The 17,559-nt window shown below is 50.0% G+C and overlaps 7 protein-coding genes; 3 read left to right on the forward strand and 4 right to left on the reverse strand.

The window, feature by feature from the left end:
- Positions 1 to 567: 567 nt before the first annotated feature.
- RCC_08838 (uncharacterized protein) lies at positions 568 to 1,149 on the reverse strand (the record flags this gene model as incomplete). The annotated part of the gene is made up of 1 exon (XM_023774084.1): positions 568 to 1,149. One exon carries the CDS (start codon positions 1,147 to 1,149, stop codon positions 568 to 570), a length of 582 nt encoding a protein of 193 aa, XP_023629852.1.
- Positions 1,150 to 3,275: 2,126 nt separating this feature from the next.
- RCC_08839 (uncharacterized protein) lies at positions 3,276 to 3,620 on the reverse strand (the record flags this gene model as incomplete). Its single annotated transcript, XM_023774085.1, has 1 exon — positions 3,276 to 3,620. One exon carries the CDS (start codon positions 3,618 to 3,620, stop codon positions 3,276 to 3,278), a length of 345 nt encoding a protein of 114 aa, XP_023629853.1.
- Positions 3,621 to 4,169: 549 nt separating this feature from the next.
- Positions 4,170 to 5,417, forward strand: RCC_08840 (uncharacterized protein; the record flags this gene model as incomplete). The annotated part of the gene is made up of 1 exon (XM_023774086.1): positions 4,170 to 5,417. The coding sequence occupies one exon, from the start codon at positions 4,170 to 4,172 to the stop codon at positions 5,415 to 5,417; it is 1,248 nt and encodes a 415-aa protein (XP_023629854.1).
- Positions 5,418 to 6,843: 1,426 nt separating this feature from the next.
- Positions 6,844 to 8,361, forward strand: RCC_08841 (uncharacterized protein; the record flags this gene model as incomplete). The annotated part of the gene is made up of 1 exon (XM_023774087.1): positions 6,844 to 8,361. The coding sequence occupies one exon, from the start codon at positions 6,844 to 6,846 to the stop codon at positions 8,359 to 8,361; it is 1,518 nt and encodes a 505-aa protein (XP_023629855.1).
- Positions 8,362 to 9,240: 879 nt separating this feature from the next.
- Positions 9,241 to 9,543, forward strand: RCC_08842 (uncharacterized protein; the record flags this gene model as incomplete). Its single annotated transcript, XM_023774088.1, has 1 exon — positions 9,241 to 9,543. One exon carries the CDS (start codon positions 9,241 to 9,243, stop codon positions 9,541 to 9,543), a length of 303 nt encoding a protein of 100 aa, XP_023629856.1.
- Positions 9,544 to 12,030: 2,487 nt separating this feature from the next.
- RCC_08843 (related to glucan 1,3-beta-glucosidase) lies at positions 12,031 to 13,705 on the reverse strand (the record flags this gene model as incomplete). XM_023774089.1 has 6 exons in its annotated part: positions 12,031 to 12,525; positions 12,583 to 12,792; positions 12,842 to 12,949; positions 13,053 to 13,277; positions 13,340 to 13,579; positions 13,640 to 13,705. The coding sequence occupies 6 exons, from the start codon at positions 13,703 to 13,705 to the stop codon at positions 12,031 to 12,033; spliced, it is 1,344 nt and encodes a 447-aa protein (XP_023629857.1).
- Positions 13,706 to 16,563: 2,858 nt separating this feature from the next.
- On the reverse strand, positions 16,564 to 17,109 carry RCC_08844 (uncharacterized protein; the record flags this gene model as incomplete). XM_023774090.1 has 2 exons in its annotated part: positions 16,564 to 16,911; positions 16,969 to 17,109. 2 exons carry the CDS (start codon positions 17,107 to 17,109, stop codon positions 16,564 to 16,566), a joined length of 489 nt encoding a protein of 162 aa, XP_023629858.1.
- Positions 17,110 to 17,559: the final 450 nt, after the last annotated feature.

The raw sequence follows: 17,559 nt of genomic DNA on the forward strand, positions 1-17,559 counted from the left end.
ATGGGAGAAGTTGTTGTGTAGTGTAGAAAAAGTCGAGGATGTTGTAGATTGCTCGGCTCCAGCCTCAGGATCACGGGAYGGGCTCATATTCACTTCCCCATAAGCCTAGAATGTACCATGACGTAGGATTCAATCGTGTAATCTCGATGACCTACATGGAGGTGATCATCTGTCCGATTATCTGAACGAGAGTTGCACAATTGGTGGATGGTGTATATAGACTAACATCTTGCTTGGGGTCCGAAGAGGAAAGAAAATGAGGTGAGAAAGGGATATCCATGATGCACGGATAATTGAGTTATGATTCCCACTGCGAGATGTGAGCGAATGCCTGATATTATATGCTCGCAGTTGATATGTTTGTGGTCTATTTGCTGTGTGTTTGCAGCAATAGCCCAGAGTGAGACGCAACCGAGATCAGCAAAGTCCGAGAAGCGGCAACGGACAGAATCGTGACCAAAGCAGGCGATCTACCGTCTTTCATGCCTTTTCCTGCACCTTCATACCATCTCCTCATCCCACTCCTTCACGGCCGCGATTTGCCCATCCGAATGCAACCTTCATTTCCTAATCGAAACCAAAGGTCACCTTGGCCTCCTGATCATCGATCATGGCCCATTCCCGCATGACTTTGACCAAGTCCGAGACACGCACCCCAACCTCGCTGGTGATGGTATGTTTGTAGGAATGATCGAAGAAAGAAGTGAGTTTCATCTCCAAAGTGACTGACTTGACCGGTGGCTGAGTGAGGAACATTTGCTGAAAGGAGTGCTGTTCGTTCTTAACCCGAGCGAGGGTAGTGGAGACGGTGATGTGGTATCCGTGGGAATTACCTTTCGCGTTCAGGTCGAAGAAGATGTTGGTTCGCTCATCGAATAGCAGGGCGTTCACCCGGTTTTTGATATGATTCAGAATTCTCTCGGCCAAGCGGTTTTTTTCGCTACGTTCCTGCATGTCATTGTTCTGAGCTGGGTGCACCGGAGCCCGCTCGATCAGGCAGCTCATACGTCGCTGCAGCGCGGTTGATTCGTTGACTTTGTTGTAGAAATTCTTGCTGGTGCCCTGGAGAAACAAAATGTCGCGGGCAGGGAGATGGAGAAAGATTTTCTCGAGGAGCGCGGTGGTGGCGAAGACCTTGGAGGCTGCCATTGTGAGTTGGTGGAGGGGTGGTTGTTGGTGATGGTGGTTGGTGGACTGTGCAGATGTTTGGAAATGTGTTTGATGAAGACAGGAAGAGGGTGCACCCCGGCTGGACTCGCCAAGCAACTCTCGAGAGATGCTTAGTCAACTTCATACCAAGTGCCCGAGCTGTCGATATGAGGATTATTCACCAGGACAAGGTATCCTCAAGTACATAGTATCCTGAGGCCTCGTTCTCTGCAGGCTCGACAATTTAACTTCTCTTCGTCGAGAACAACAAAAGCTGCAATACGGGAAAGCAAGGCCCACAGCATTCCGACATGATGATAACAGCAGCGCCGACGCAAGAGAACCGKCCGACGCAAGAGAACTGACCGAAGTCAAAATACCGCTCACGATTGAATCTCTTCCATCCTACGACTCCAACACGAGGCATGACGTGAAGACAGCCATACGGCATGGCACCTATTGGCAAGAAACATGTGATCGGAAGTTGATGGCAGATCAGACGCCCTGGAACCGGTTCACTAAGAAAGCGAGAGAGAAGACACTGAATCTTGATTCTGTCCATAGAGATCACGACAGTAACATACACAAAGCCAGCTTCGCAGCATCCCGATATGATGACCGCAGTGCTGATGCAAGAGAACTAGCCAGAGTCGGACATGGCGTTCACAATCATTACTCTTCCATCCCACGACTTCACCATGGCAGCTATTGGCAAGAGGCATGTTGTCGGAATTTCTCGGAAGTTCTTGGCAGATCAGACACCCACGGACCGGTGCAGTGAGAAAGCGAGAGGGGAGTCACTGAATCTTGACCGTTTTCATACAAGAACAATGACAGTAACATATACGAAGCCACCCCAATCATCTACATCGACCGGGCATGAAAGCATCCTCATGCTTATATAAAAGAAACACGAACAACCCGACCCCAAGACCGCTCCATCCAATTTTCACCAAGCCAGTGTCAATCAGTGGGATACGACACCCTCAGTCATGCCCATCGTGTCCCAAGGCTTCGCTCTCTCTGCAGAGTCCACCATTCCATGCATCCTGGAACGATTATTACCAGCAACGTAGCCAGTTCATCAATCCAGAGAGTACTTCAGGCCACTGTTATCGCTCATGACATCAACAACTCAGCCTCAAACAACACTAACTCCAACTCTCACTCCTTTCCACCCAATCCTAACCTCTTCAACATCCCACTGACTGTCCGCCAAATCATACTTCATTGAGGCGCAGAAGAATTGTTCTTGCTCCGGTTCTTCTTCTTCTTCTTCTTCTTCTTCTTCTTCTTCTTCTCTTTCACCTTCTCCTCCCCCTCTCTCCTCCACCCGCAAACCCTCTCCAATATGTTGCATAAGCATATCATGGGCGTCCTTAACTTTGCGAAACAGAGCGGAATGATGATTCCTCTTCTCCACAGTACATTTATCTGGATGCAGCAGAAGAGCGAGACGTTTATATGCGGATCGGACAGTCGTTAGAGTTGCTTGCTCGGTGATCCCGAGGGTTGTTTCGGGGGTTGTGGCGCGTTGGATTTGAAGGTAGATGGATCTCATTGAGGATTGGGGAGGGGTGTTGGGGGTCTCCATGGCTGTTGTTGGGATCCTATTTTGGATTTTGTTGAATTTTGGGTGGTGGAGAGAAGTTGTGATGGTGTGAGGAGAAGAAGTGAGATGGGGAATTGCGCGGGATGGAGAGTAGATTATATATGGGCGATAGGGCGTCCTCAAATATAAACTCTGAACTTAGAATTTAAAAGTGTCCTCAAGGGAAGACTTGTCCCATGGTACCGTACAGTACGACTCATCCAGGTTAAACTACTCGATATTGTAGCTTGGGATGTGCCGTGAGGAGCCGAATAACTATGTATGCAGTGCACCAACTTCACGACATTCCATGAATCCACATCATCGATTGACCCTTCGTAATGCAGGCCAATTTTTATTTTCTTGGCCATCTACAGCCTGTCGTAGTCACAGATCTGGATACAACAGAGCAGTAATATTCCTTCGATGATTCCACCATTCTTCCATTCTCCCATTCTTCCAGTCCCATTCACTCCTCACGCAACACAAACCTCCCCATCTCCCAAAAGCTCTTCCTCAGCTCTCTCTTCTCTTTTTAAGTCTCCCCAGCCACAATCGGATATTCCATAACGTGTTCAAAGAGTGAAACTGTCTGAAGGAGCCGATGGCGGAGTTCCCTGTCTTCAGGGTGCTGGCATTTCTCGGGGTCGACAAGGGCTGTCAGGTGCAGGTATGTTGCGTTTGCAACGAGGAAAGGCACGGTGTGGCTTTCCGAAGATTCCTTCGGGTGTTCCGGCGTTGTTGATTTGAGGGTGTAGATGGATCGTGGAGACGGTGGATGGAGGTGGTATAGATAGATCATGGAGAGGGCTGTTGAAGCAGGTGATTGCGTGGAGTTTTGGCTTGATGGTTGCGCGGCGGCGTTGTTTGAGCCGTTCATGGTTGTGGTTGTGGTTGTGTTATTGGGGTTGGGAGAGAACTGATTCGTGGGACTTTTTCAAGTGTCTGGGAAGATAAATGGGAAGCGAAGTGCCGGACTGTGGGCATACATGCAGGAAACATGGTGTCCTCAACCTCAGGACTGTCCTCAAAAGCTTCTCGGGTTGGCCGGACTGGCCTCACATCTTCCAGCCACGCAGTATATTACCTTCTACCCCCCGTGGTCCTACTTTGCCCGTCCATGGATTCGGGAGAAGCTTTGCATGGTGCAAGGCGGCGAGGTAGCGAGGGTTCCAGATGTCTTCCAGTTGAATTTTTATTGCTGTTGAAGCGCCAGATGATGTTGTCCATCGAAGCGTTTATTCATTGCAGAGAATGTATAGCTCAGAGAAGAAGGATCTGTCCTTTGCTACATGTATTCCAGGACGTCACTCCGCAGTTCGTGCCTCTCCGTCTAGCGCGAAGCAGGGTCACCATCCCAACCTAGTCGGGCTTGACTTTCCTCGAGCCCTTCCCAACAACACCCACGGCAACATCATCCCTAGACAAGATGCTTCCCTCCTGCCCGCCCGTCGCCCCGTCGTCTCTCCCTGGAGCAAGCTCGACTCCAGCAACAGCAGCAGCCACCACGCCATCCATCAACGCTCTAGACGAGCAACAAGTAGTCGCGACATCGAGCTCCACCACCCCGACCATCCACCGCGGAAACGCGGCATTCACCGCTCTCTCGAAACTAGACATGTTCACCCCCTCAATGATTCTGGCTTTAATATATAAAAACAACAGAATCAGCTGCACCATCTCCGGCTTTGTCGCCTCTCATCCCATCATCGATGAGGCGCTACAAACGCGCGTTCAAGCAAACATGCAAACTCTCCAGCAGGATATCTTGGGTGCTGCCGTTGAGAGTTCCGTTTTGATCAAAATTGCCATGCGGATCGGACATCTTAGGACGAAAGATGGGAATTCGGCGATTATACCTAGTCGATTGGTGCATGTTGTTATGGCTCTGTTTGATTTCGGCAGCGTGGACAACGTTGCTGTGGAGATTCGGAGAGCTGAGGTGGGACTTGTGACGATTGGAATCCGAGGGTTGAAGTGGAGGGATTTGAGCAAGTTTTCTTTGGAGTGCTGTCGGGGATTCAAGGAGAGTTTTACTAAAGATGGGAAGATGACTGCTGCGGAACAGAGGTATTACGATGAGATGCCTCCTATGGTGGGGTTGGAGGATATCTTCGACGACGATGAGGAAGATGGAGACGGTGATGTGCATCTGCCCATCGATGCCACGCTATCCGTCACGTCGGACGAGTCGCTCAGACGCGACTCTCTCATGGAAGACTCCCCACAACCTCCTCCCTGCTCCAACTCCGATTACGCGCGAAAGCGCGCAGACCCTGACCTTCCTTCGATCAGCGACTTGAAAGAAGCTCGTACTACGAATGACTGGACCTCCGTCACCAAAAAGTCCCTTCGTGCTTTCTTGGACCATGGGGGGGAGCATCGGACGTGGCATACCCCCAAAGCTTCACTCGTTGTTGTTGCTGCTGCGATTCTGGATCAGAAGTATGCCACAGATGAGGAGGGGGGGGAGGAGAGCTGGGAGGAGGCGGATGATGAGGAGGAAAGTGGAGAGGAGGAGGATGGAGAAATTGAAGACGCGATGGAGCAGCAAGTGGAGACGCGATCGGGCTTTATCTTGAAATTGAAGAATCCGGATTTCCCGATGAAGAAGAAGAAGATCGTTAAGCACGTTCATTGGGAGGATGGAGGGGAGAGTACGGATGTGGATGAGTAGTACTGGGACGGGGGAAGTTGTGAGTTCCGCCAAGACTGGTCATAGAATCGGTAAGGAGCAGTGATGAATGCACAAGAAGTGAGTGGATCCTCTATTCTCTATATCATCGATCGTCTGTCATGTTGATGTTTGTGGATGACCGTCAGACTTCTATCAGCGCGCTGGTCGTCGATAAGCGCTCGTCGCCAAGCGATCATCGCTGTTGAGCTTAGGGTTAGGGTTGATGTAGTGAGCTTGTTGGCTCGTATCGTTGTTAGCAGAGCTGTCGACATGAGAAGTTTTCATAGGAGCAGAGGTCTCTATTACTCTCTCTATTGAATAACGGACTACCTTGTTAGTAGTAAGGGTACTAGTAGGTTTACGATCGTCAAGTCTACCGAAAGCAAGGTTTCCAGATAGAAACCGGGATGGATGAGGATGATGCATACACCTGGTCTTGCTAACCACTTCTGATTGTTTGCTTGAAGTAATTGAGGTAAGATTTGGAATGGAGAGTTTCTGTGAGATCGTTCTTTCCATTGCAGATGATGTGGTTGAACGATGGTTGGAGGCTTAGTCTACTTCTGCGCCTTACAAAACTTCTCTCTATGCACTGGGTATGTCTTTTCGACGCGGACTCTTTTAGGTTGGATTGGAGGACGGATTTGGATATGTCTGGGCCAGTAATCTTACTGGGTCTTTGGGGTAGCGTTCGTCTTGGTTGGAGTGCAGAGTTTTTGTGTGGTGTGTAGACTTTGCTGGTGTGCATGGACGATATGCGCGGTTGAGGATATGGGATGGCTCTTCGCTGTCCAGGAGAGGTTTTTGAACTTTTGTTGTGGTTTCTTGTTGTTGTTGATTAACACAGAATGGTCGATTTGAGTTCAAAGCCTTGAGGCCCTTGAGAGAGACAGATGTGGCTCGTACCGCTGTGAGCACGCAGACTTGATAAGAATGCATTGCTGGAAATGTGGAGATCCAGAGAGCACAGCATGCCTGTTTAGGAGTCGTGGAGCTGGGTACACCAGTCGATGGAAGGTTCTACCTCTGTCGAGTGTGACAAATGGCACTCCAGTTGCAGTGACCCCTGAGCTGTGATCGTCGAGCTGTGAGCAAGTATACCAACCTCCCACCTGGAACTCGTGCTTGAGACGAGTTGTTCATATTGAAGAGTCGAGTTGTATTCTCCCTTGTGGTCGATCTGCCTGGCTGTCATGTCATGGCAACGCTCTCGGGTAACACTGACTTGGTCAGCCAAAATCTTACCTGTCCGCCCACTCGCCGAACTCTGGGATCTTCCAACAACACAACAATCGACCTGCATCTTCTCCGTCGAACCCTTCCTGTTCCACGTGCGCCCACAGACGCGCTCGTATATCCATCGACAAACCAACAGTAACCATACACCAAGCACTTCATCACCCCTGAAGATCCCGCGACCGCAAACATGAGCCAACCCTCCAGCACCTCCCAGCCTCGAGATCTCCGCGCACCCGCATGGCTGCACTACAACGAAATTTTTCCTCGACCTGCCTACGTCCCTCCTCCACCAACATCCAAGTTTGCACCCGAAGGAGTCCGGCATGGAAAGGACGGAAGCCTAGTCGAGAAATTTCTCTCGGAAGACGCGGCTGCTTTCCTGCGCCATCTTCCCATCACCAGCACGACTCTGCGCGTCAGCTTCACTAGCCATGTGGATGGAAAGCTCTCTGCTGAGATTCATGGCTATTCTCCGCGCAAAGAATTCGATTCTGCGGTGAGGAAAATGGTCGAGGAGAATTTGCGACAGTATGGACTGGAAGTCTTGGGGGAGAAGATCAGTGAGGCGAGTATTGAGCAGGTCGTGGAGAAATTCCGTCTGCTTGGTACCGTTGATGAAGAGATTCAGCATGCTGACGCATGGGGACGAGTTGGTCTGGCGGTCTTGAAGTGGATTGATCTGAATGATGCTGCTGTTCTGGAAGCTGTCGCTACAACGACAAACAACTGTGAAGTCAGTATCAAGGTCACTGGCTTCCAGATGCCCACGACGGATGAGGGTGTGGTGAAGACGGAGTTGCTTGCTAAGCTGATCGCCGCTGAATTCCCGGATCATGGGCGGGAAGAAAAGGGTCGGCTTGGCAAGGACGAGTTTGAGTTTTATTGTCAGAAAGCCATCGACCTTGACATCCTTCCCCTGCAATTCCGCCGACCGAATCTCCTGGCTACTTTTGCGACCGCGGCGGATTTCCCTGACGCGGTGACGACTTTGACTGCTGTGGACGAGACGGAGGACGCGCCATCAACCTCGCATCATCATCCTCTGGAAGAAGAAGCGAAAATGTCGCACCCAACATCGTCGAGCAAGAAGAAGGGAACGGCGAAACTTCCATCCACTCTCCCCTCACCTTCCCCCACCTCCAAACCTCCCACCAACTTGCTCGAAGCAGCTTTCGGCCCAGCAGCTTCTTCTCCCAGCAAACAAGCCGAAGAAACCGACGTAACAGACCTGCTCGCCACCCACAAACAGCCCAAAACAACCATCCTATCAGGCCAGCTTCCTCCCAAAGTAGCCGCTCAAGCTGAAGCACACCTCCGCTTCGGAACCACCAATCCATCCCGCTACGACAAGAAGAAGCGGGATCTCGAAGCCGCTGAGCTGGAAAACAACAACTCCCCGAAGACTCCCGCGGCGAAGAAAAAGCGGCAGAATAAGCAAGCTGCTCGAGACTCCGACGTCGATTCCGCGGGTCTTCTCCCAACTTCTTCTGCCGCTGCTGGTGGGAAAAAGGCCAAGAAACCTGCGAAACCGATCCCGAGTCGTGAGGAAATGCGTGAGGCGTGGACGGCGGGAAATGTCACCAAGTTTACTGTTCCGCAACTTCGGGGGTATTTGAAACAAGAGGGTTTGTTTGAGGGGTTTACGTCTGAGACGAGGATGAATGAGTTGTTGAAGCGGGTTAGGGATAGTGAGGATGGTGTGTGAGGGGTGGGCGGGTTTGGGATGGAGTTGGGCGGTTTCGGGCGGTTTTCTCGTGGGTTTTTTGTGGTTTTAGATTATAAAATGGGACTTTTGCTGTGTTTTCTAGTCGTTCTCAATGATGTATACTCCCTGTCTGTGCTCAGCAGTAACGATCTCTGCATATCAAAGTCGCCGTCTCGGAGGAGAGTGAGAGTAGAACGATCATGAAATCGTAGGCGGCAATCACTATCTCTCGCCAAGAAACACCATCTATAGTAGGTAGGACGATCGCAAGGGGAGATTTGTCGAGATTTTAGACTAGTCGCCTCTTGGTTTTGGTCTTCACAAGGCTCTATACTCCCCGTCTGTGCCCAGCAGTAACGATCTCTGCATACCAAAGTCGCCGCCTCGGAGGAGAGCGAGAGAGAATGAGGTATGAAATCGTAGCGGCAATCACCATCTATCGCCAAGAGACACCATCTATGGCAGGTAAGACGATCGCAACGGGGTTTCTCGGGAGTTTGGGCTAAACGCCTCTCACGAATGACAGCCAAGTCTCCCCGTTTTAGTGTACATGAGGTTGTATACTGCTAATCTCTGCTAAAGAGTAGGAAACTCTGCCTTTAGAAACCCCTTTCGTTCAGGAGAGTGAGAAGAGAATAAGGTATGGAATCGTAGCGGCAATCACAATCTCTCGTCAAGAGATACCACTTCTCTGACGTGGAATTTTCGCAACGGGAGGATTTCCGACAGTTGAGGCTGGTCGCCTATCAGTTTCGGTCTTGAAATATAGCCAAGTCTCCCCGATTTAGTATCTCCGAGGTTCTACACTGCTTGTCTATGCTAAGGAGTACTAAACTCTGCCTTCAAAGTTCCCTGTCGTAAAGGAGAGAGAGAGAAGAGATGGACATGCTCGTGGCGAAGGACAACAATCCAGGCGTGTTTCGGTTCAGACGTGTKCGTGGCGAAGGACAACGATCTAGGCGTGTTCCGGTTCGACGACATGTTCGTGGCGAAGGACAACGATCCAGGCGTGTTCCGATTCAAGGACGTGTTCTTGGCGAAAGACAACAATCCAGGCGTGTTCCGATTCATGGACGTGTTCGTGGTAAAGGACAACAATCCAGGCGTGTTCCGATTCAAGGACATGTTCGTGGCGAAGGACAACGATCTAGGCGTGTTCCGATTCAAAGACAAGCCGTATGAGCTGCATTAAGAAGCTCTTGCMAATGGCGCTCAGCAAAGCGAGAGCAGTCCAGATCTTCATTGAGATCACCGCTCACGGACTCGGCATCTCAGTGGACAAGGTGCGACAACTAAAGCGGTCTCTACGGGCAATAGGTTCGTTGATCCGCCGCAACGAAACAGAGCAAAGCGGGCTACAGGAGTTGAATATTAGGAGTTGAACATTACAGTTCAATACACAGATCAGAACAGTGCGTGGATTACCAACCCGACAATCAAGCAGCGCTTACCGTCGGAATAGATGACCTCTTTACTCGAACCGTTAGCAGTTGTGGAGCTCAACCGCTATATGAACTCGTAGGCGACGATGAGGATGTCTCATTGTGAGACGTCTTTGATCTTAGGTAAAGCTGCCTTTAGGGAAAATTTGGCGAGAACTTGAGTAAGGCGCCTGTTAATCGTTGTTTCAAAACGACTGTATCTCCTCACTCTAGTCTTAGTGAGGCTTTACACTGCTTTGCTATGCTAAAGAGCAGTCAACTACACCTTTAAAACTTCCCGTTATAAAGGAGAGTAAGAGGAGAGATTCTAGCTAGAGATGGGGCGGAATGTAGCATCTTCAAATATACGGCGGTATTAACTTTAAGTAGAAGCCTTATAGTAGAGGTTCTGTAAGATTTAGGTAGACGCCTATCTATCGTAGGCCTAGGTATAGGAATGTACTGCTTAGCTAAGGTCGGTAGTAGTACCCTATGCCTTTTAAAGATGCGGTTTAAGAGGAGAGATAAAGGAGAGATATCCGTGGAAGTATAGGCGATATGTACCATCTCTTGTTATGTATAAGGTCTTTTACTTCAAGTGAAAGCTTTACGGCCTAACATTTCGCAAAATTTAGGCATACGCCTACCGATCGTAGGCCTAGTATAGGAGTGTACTACTTCTCTAAGGTAGGCAGTAGCACACTCTACCTTTTTAAAACGTAGTTCCGGAGGAGAGGGAAAAGAGAGATGTATATAGAACCACGGGTGACATTTACCATCCTCTAGCATATAAAAGTTTTACTACAAAGTATAGGCATCGGGACGGGGAGAAGTAGGACTTTTTTTATTTCATTTCGGACAAAGTACTTACTCCCCTCCCTTGGAGAAGATTATATTCGATCCTACTATGTGGCTATAGTAGGCAGTTCCAATCTCTGTCTTTAAAAAGTGCCTTTACGAAGGGGAGCCGAGTAGAGAACCATATCTCAAACTATAGGCGACGTTCGAGAAAGCTTCAATAAATTACGCTGTTCAATATCATGTAATTGTATTCTCGTGAGGTCCATGGAAAGTGGCGTAGAAGTCGATCGTTAGTAGACGGGATTATGACTTTTTTAACCTCGTTCGCACCATGTCACTTCGTTCTCGGTTCCTAACCAGGGCGGGTAGGGTCTAGTAGTTCTTCCTTTTGGCTGCCATCTAGGACAATGTGGTCCCACAGCTCTCGTATTCGGTTCCCGAACAGGAGGACAATGTCTAGCAAATCTTGTTCTCGAGCCCCGACTAGGAGGATGTGGGCTGTATGTAGCAATTCCCCAACCTGGCTGAAAAGCACGCTCGTACCCTTCGATGTGCTAGCAGTTAGCTGAGTAGGATATGAACTAGAAGGGGGTAGGAGTACCATTGGGCATTGAAGAGAGGAAGTGCTCCGAGCGGGGAACACGGACATGATTTTGAGGACTGGGGTAGGGTCTCTGGAATGGATTGATGGATTGATGATTTTCAAAGGCTGTTATGTTCTTAGTGTGAGAAGATGGGTTGAAGTTTACGTTGGATATATGTTCGTGCATTCGAAGACTTGTCGTTACCATGGAACGATAGGTTCGTATGCAGATAATGACCTTCCGTGAGGCATTTCTCTTTTTAAGGAGAATGACCTTGTAGGTGAACAACGGTAAGCCTGCTGATGGAACTCAACGGTATAGAATAGGGTGACCACAGTTGAAATCTACAACGCTGGGGGTTGGACACGCTCAGGAGCATTTCCTTTCTTCGTGACGGAATGCCAATCTACGGTGCAATGATATGGATCAAGTTGCTGTGGCTATCGTTCTGAAGTGCTACTGATGTAGACAAAGGCTCTGTCCTCCACGATGTGCAGTCCTATGCCAAGACTTTCTGATCAAACAGCATTGCCTGGTATGGTCTGCCCGTAGGTGGGCGATCGTTTTCAAACGGTAACGAACACTAGGGATACCAATGCCCTGTAAGATTCCGAAGTGATGAGTTCATCTCCATTCTCGGGCGCTTACTGTGAGCTTGCGAAGAGAGATCACTATCCAACCCTCTGATCGAAAAATCGATACAGACTAATTGATGGTGCTTTCGGGTTTCGAAATCATGTAGGTTCGCTTTGCTCTGTATACATATACAACATTCTAAATCTGAAAGCCACATTTTGTACATAACAAGCATTCTCAACGAACCCTACCAATGATTCCAATCACCATAGCACATCTCCCAAAATCTACAAAACCCAAGCAGCAAAACCAGCAACAAAAGCAGCGAAACCACCCACACTTCCCGCACGCACCGCACCACCATCAAAAGTAACAGGCATAGAACTAGTAGGAGCAGAGGGCAGACCCTGAATAACAGTATCATTTCCACCGGCCGTTGTTCCAGGAGAATATCCAGTAGCGAGCGGGCCAGCAGCAGCAGTGGAAACAGTAACGTCTTCGGAAATGACAGTTGTGAGCATGGAAGTGGAAATCGGAGTGAGAGTTGCTGGGCGAGAACCTGAGGGGGTGCTGTAGATTGGTACGGCCATTGTTAGAGTTGTGGGCGAGGATGTGCCGGTTGATTGTTTGGAAGAGGCTGCTGTTGAGGAAGCTATTTTGGAAGAAGAGGAGGAGGAGGAGGAAGATTGGGCGTCGCAGGAGAGATCGAAGAGTGGTTCGCCGAAGAGATCGGAGGGGCTGACGAGGGAGAAGGATACGTCGTCTGATGTGGCTTGGTCGTCCTTTGGGGGAGAAAAGTCAGTATGTAATTTCAAGAGAGCAGGGCTGAGATGACTTACATCGAGAGTGWACCACCAGAAGTTAACATCCATGGATTGGAGACGGCAAGAGACGGCATCCCAGTACTGCTTGGCTTCGGATGTTCCAGTCTCCGCCTCGTTGCTCTTGGGTCCTTTTACGGGCCAACCGGTCTCGGTCACCCACACGGGCTTTCCTTGAGAGGCACCCACGACAGCATCGTAGGCGGAAAAGAAGAGGTCCGCACCGGCCTGGAAGTGTTAGTTGGTGTGGTTGAGAATACGATGGGATTATACGTACATCAACACTGTTGGCCTCCTCGGTTTGGAAGTAAGGGTATGCGTCTGTACCGACCCAATCGACGGCTTCGACGACGGMACTGTTGGAGCCATTGACCCATGCAGTCCACTATGAAAAGACACGTCGATTAGCAATGTCTCCTATACACGAGCATGGTAGACGGGACTGCCATGTCACAAGCCGTCTCATGCTTGTCCAAGCATATACTCACAGTATCAACGTGGCCCAAGCTCGCCTCGGAAAGGGCAGTTCCTTCAATCAACTCCCTGACCTGTCTAATGTAGCTGACCAGCTGCTCGGGATCCGCACCAGCGCCGCTCTTGTTTTTGATGCCAGTCGGCGAGTTTCGGTAAAGATCTTCGGAGCCAATGGAAATACCAGCAACACGAGAGCCAAGCTCCTCACCAAAGTTGTCGATGGCGAATTGCAGAGCGGCCTTGACACATCATTAGCTCTGCATACAATTCATCATCCTTCTCCTTGTGATGGAAGACGAACCAACTCCAGATCAAAGGCCTGTTGTCCAGCACTTCCCCACAATCCCAACAAAAGAGTGGTGTCGGTATCCACAGCGGCTTGAATAGCGGAAATGAGGTCTCCCGATGTGCCGGCCTGGATCATGGTGAAGAGACGAGCGGCGGTGAATTTCCCATCCGTGCCAGGAAGAGCTTTGGCGGCTTTGAACTGGTTTTCAAAGTCCTGTTGTGTTCGTGGCGAGCCGTCCAAGTCGAGGTTTCCCTATTCCCACCCGACGTCAGCACCTCCATCTCCTTTACCAGCGAGTTTCTTTTTCCGTACATAGTTGAAGCCGCGGAACTGAGCAGCAGCGCCACTGGCAAGTGTAAAGAGGGTGGAGTAACGCATATTAAAAAAGAATTAGGTACGATTTTCCAAATGAATGTGAATTGTCGTGGGAGTTGGATGGATGTTGGAACGAGAGGGGTAAGAATTGTCAAACTGATCAAAGGACTTTGTTGAACAAAGAGATGCGTCTAGAAAGATGACGAGGCGCCCAGCGTTGGCATGTGCATTGGCAGGAGAAATACTAACGATTCGGACGATTCGGAGCGTTCCTTGGCGGGGATGCCGAGGGCGGCAATTCTTGGCCCGGGGATCGGCTTGGATCCGGTGGGGTTTATTTTTAGGTGCCTTGGTCTTCGTATAGAAATCGCAGGTTGTCTAGATTGGAAACTACATTTTTTGTATTTACAACAACATCGATGTTCCTCCTGATCGTGATGCAAGTGAGTCAACACCACAGGACGACATCCCACGATGAAGGACTTCGTATAAGCTCTCCATTTTGCGGCGTTGTTTCATCACAGCGACGGTCAATCACATTGAGTACCTCCTACACCCTCTTCCTTAATATTACTCTTGTCCTGACAACGTTATCACGACGTCTTGCCTCGCGTCATCATCCATCGACTGGGACAACTGCGCGATGAGGCCCGAGGAGTCGCCACCCTGTGTTGCATACAAGTCTTTGATGAGCTGTTCCCCTTCTCTACTGTCGAGAAAACAGTTGTATTTCCACTCTGGACCATTATTTCCAGAGCTACTAGGACTTTCTCCCGCCTGCGTTAGTAGCTCGTGCACCACCTGGCACTTCACCGAGAAGTCGAGGCGGGAACTTGACGGACCGTATTGCTACGCCGCTCGTGATTCAAACCACTTTCCGAACATTTTCAGACTCAGAACCGCATGCTGGTATTCATGATGCGTGTGTGCGTCTTTGCTCCGTTCTTTGACCATGATCTCGCATACGCTTCTTCCCGTCTGCTCGGTCTTTTCCCGCTCGTATTGAATCGGATCCTTTGGGCAGTTGGAGGGGAACTAGTGACTATCGCATCGGACCATCACATGAACTTGCCCTTCGTCGCTGAAGTTGGTTCGCACTAGCCTCCCGAGTGCATGGTTGACCGACTGTAGGGCTTTCTCACCAGTTTGGTACCGGTAATACTTCTCGCCACGAGGCTGGAGAGCCTCCTMGATATTGACACACTCAGGGCGCAGTTCGTTTGCGAAGATCATGTGGGACAATTCCAGTGGTAGGGTTGGAATGCCAGTGGACATCTCGCCCGATCAACGTCAAATGCGGTCGGAAACGGCCAGTGGGCCTGGAAAGTCCCCTGGGCCGCTGGTGCAAGATCAGCGACGATGGAGATGATGTTGATGATGGTGGTGATGATGGTGATGGTGATGGTGGTGATGATGGTGATGGTGATGATGATGATGATGGTGATGATGATGAGTCTGCGTTTGACGCGCCGCTTTCAATCGCCAGCTTGATGGCCTCCCTGGACCTTCCGTCGTCTCCTCCACCTCCTCTGGGTCGTCGTGGTCAGCACCGTTGAAAAAATCTTGAGCAGTGAGCACTACCAGAGAGCTCGTCGACGCCGCTCTCCATCGCAGTCTTGGTGGTCTTTTTTGCTCCCGTCGTCTCCGCCACCTTCTCTGGGTTGTCGTGGTCAGCACCGCCCATAGGATCCTGACTACCGCTCAGAACCCGCTCAGCCGCATCATCGTCCTTGCCCTTGGTCGTAGACTCCCATCCTAACTGTCTTGAGGTTCCTCCTTGATTCCGAGGACSGCGTTGAACAGCTTCAATCCCGACACATAAGTTCCGTAATAGTGCACTGTGTAGCCATCTCTCTCCGGATTAATGTGCAGCTAGCGGCCTAGGTATCGAACAGTTCCTTAATAAGCTCACACGCTTAGTAGACTTTGGCATATAGTTCTTAATGTCGGACTAGAGAGTGCGGAGCTTCGAGCGCCATTTCGCGTGATCCTGGGGTTCCGCTTCGGCCTCAGTGAGTGTTACGGAGGAAGGTGGTATAGCTAGGTAACGTAAAGTCAGAACTGTACTTAGCCACTTCTTCATACAGTGCAACAATATATCTTTTTGCACCCTTGACAATGAGTGCCTTCTTGCCCTTGCCCTTGGCCTTGGCCTCAGCTGGGGTCACCGTCTTGTTCGCCAAAGTCGCCGTTGTCGGGATCGCCGCGGTTGTCTTCCTCGTAGTACTTACTCCCTCCTCCGAGAGCGGATCGTCGACGTTGCCGAGGGTGTAGTTGAGAAAATGTTCCATAAAGGTGCCCAAGGCTGCCTCACTACCCTCCTGGCAGAGTTGGCACCAATGGTCTTCTGGTGGATCACCTCCTGCATCTCTAGGATCGTTACTAGGTCCTCGTTGTTAGCAGAGGAACTCGGCGTGAATTTATAGGCCGTCAGCGTTCGGAAAGCTTGAAGGTCGTAGTTGCGCTCGGTGATTCTCGTCATCATAGTTCTTCTTCTCTTTGTTGGTGCTGAGGTTAAGCCAGTCAAGATCCTCCGTGTAGGTGACGAACGCCATAATGGTAGTGTGGTGGCGGTTCGATTCGGTAATTGTGACGGACCGTCAATGAAGACCGGCCGTGACCTTCTTGCGGGAATTGAGGCACATCCGCCATTGCCTTCTTGCAGCGCTACGCAGTCGCAACGAATGCCGCGTTTTTGTAGCCAGCCATGTCTTTGCCTGGCAGTGGCTGGTTGGTGGAAAAGGGAAGATGGCAAGCGCTTACAGCAAGTAAAAAGGGTTGATGTGGAAGTATCGGTGATTCTTTCGACGGTAGCAGAGCGGCGGTTGGTGTAATGTCGCAGATGATGGACGTCAAAATTCGATTTGCACCACGATGAATAAGAAGCTCTCACACACAACTCCTTTCTCTATACCACCACTCTACAACCCAGCAGCATTATCCCTCTCAAAATGCCCCCTCGCATCCTCCACAGTCCAAAATTCCACCCGACATTTCCGACAGCGATACCCAGGCAACACAAGCCGGAAAACATTCCAGCTCTTCGGCTCAAAGAGAATCTTCTTCTCTTCCTCCCCTTCAATTTCCGAAAACGCCATTCCTCCCCCGGGTAACAACGCTCCCAACTTCCTCATCGCCATCTCCACATCCCCGAATGTCTGTCCTTCAACGAGAAGACGTAGCTTCTCACTCCAAGAGGCTTCTTCCCCTGTGGGATAGAATCTTCCCTTTTGCGTGATGCTTGTGTTGGTGCTGGAGGCGATCTCAGCCTAGAATGTCACATATTAGCAACAGTTACTTGGTTCTTCATAATTTGTGAAACGTACTAGCGTAGTGCCTTTCATAACCAAAGCGCGCACTTCACGACCATAATCATTGATAGGCAGATTCGCCTCAAACTTATGCGCGGAAGCAAGTCTCGCCGTGACATTAGCAGCGGCAGCACGAGCGAGCGCTAGTGGATCCATGGTTGATATGTCTCTGTTGTGCGGTTCGATTTGAGAGAGCGAGAGCGGAGGAGCAGGGCTTTGTGGATGACTGTGTTGGTGAGAGAGGTTGTGATGGTTGTGGGTGAGTGAGAAGGTTGAGTTCAGGTCTGGAGGAGCGAGGGTTTTGGATGTTATGGCGTTTGTATTCACTTTGTAGGCAGTAGGTAATAGAGTTTTATAGTGGGGATTTGGCATTGTGGATTTGTGTATTGGGTTGAAAAGATGGAGTGAATTTGTTTATTCGGGTGGGAAAAGATGGAGTGAATGTGTTGATTCCCAAGAAGGAAAAGCTCGTGCTCTATATACACCTGCACATTATTACGTGGATTGTTTGCGTCGTGTCTAGTCAATTCGGAGAACAAGGAAGACCATTCTGGCGAAAGCGAAAAATTCAAGCAGGATCTTGTAGAATCTACCACCGCAATTCCC

Source organism: Ramularia collo-cygni, assembly GCF_900074925.1.
Source record: "Ramularia collo-cygni strain URUG2 genome assembly, contig: RCC_scaffold15, whole genome shotgun sequence".
NCBI classification, from domain to species: Eukaryota; Fungi; Ascomycota; class Dothideomycetes; order Mycosphaerellales; family Mycosphaerellaceae; genus Ramularia; species Ramularia collo-cygni.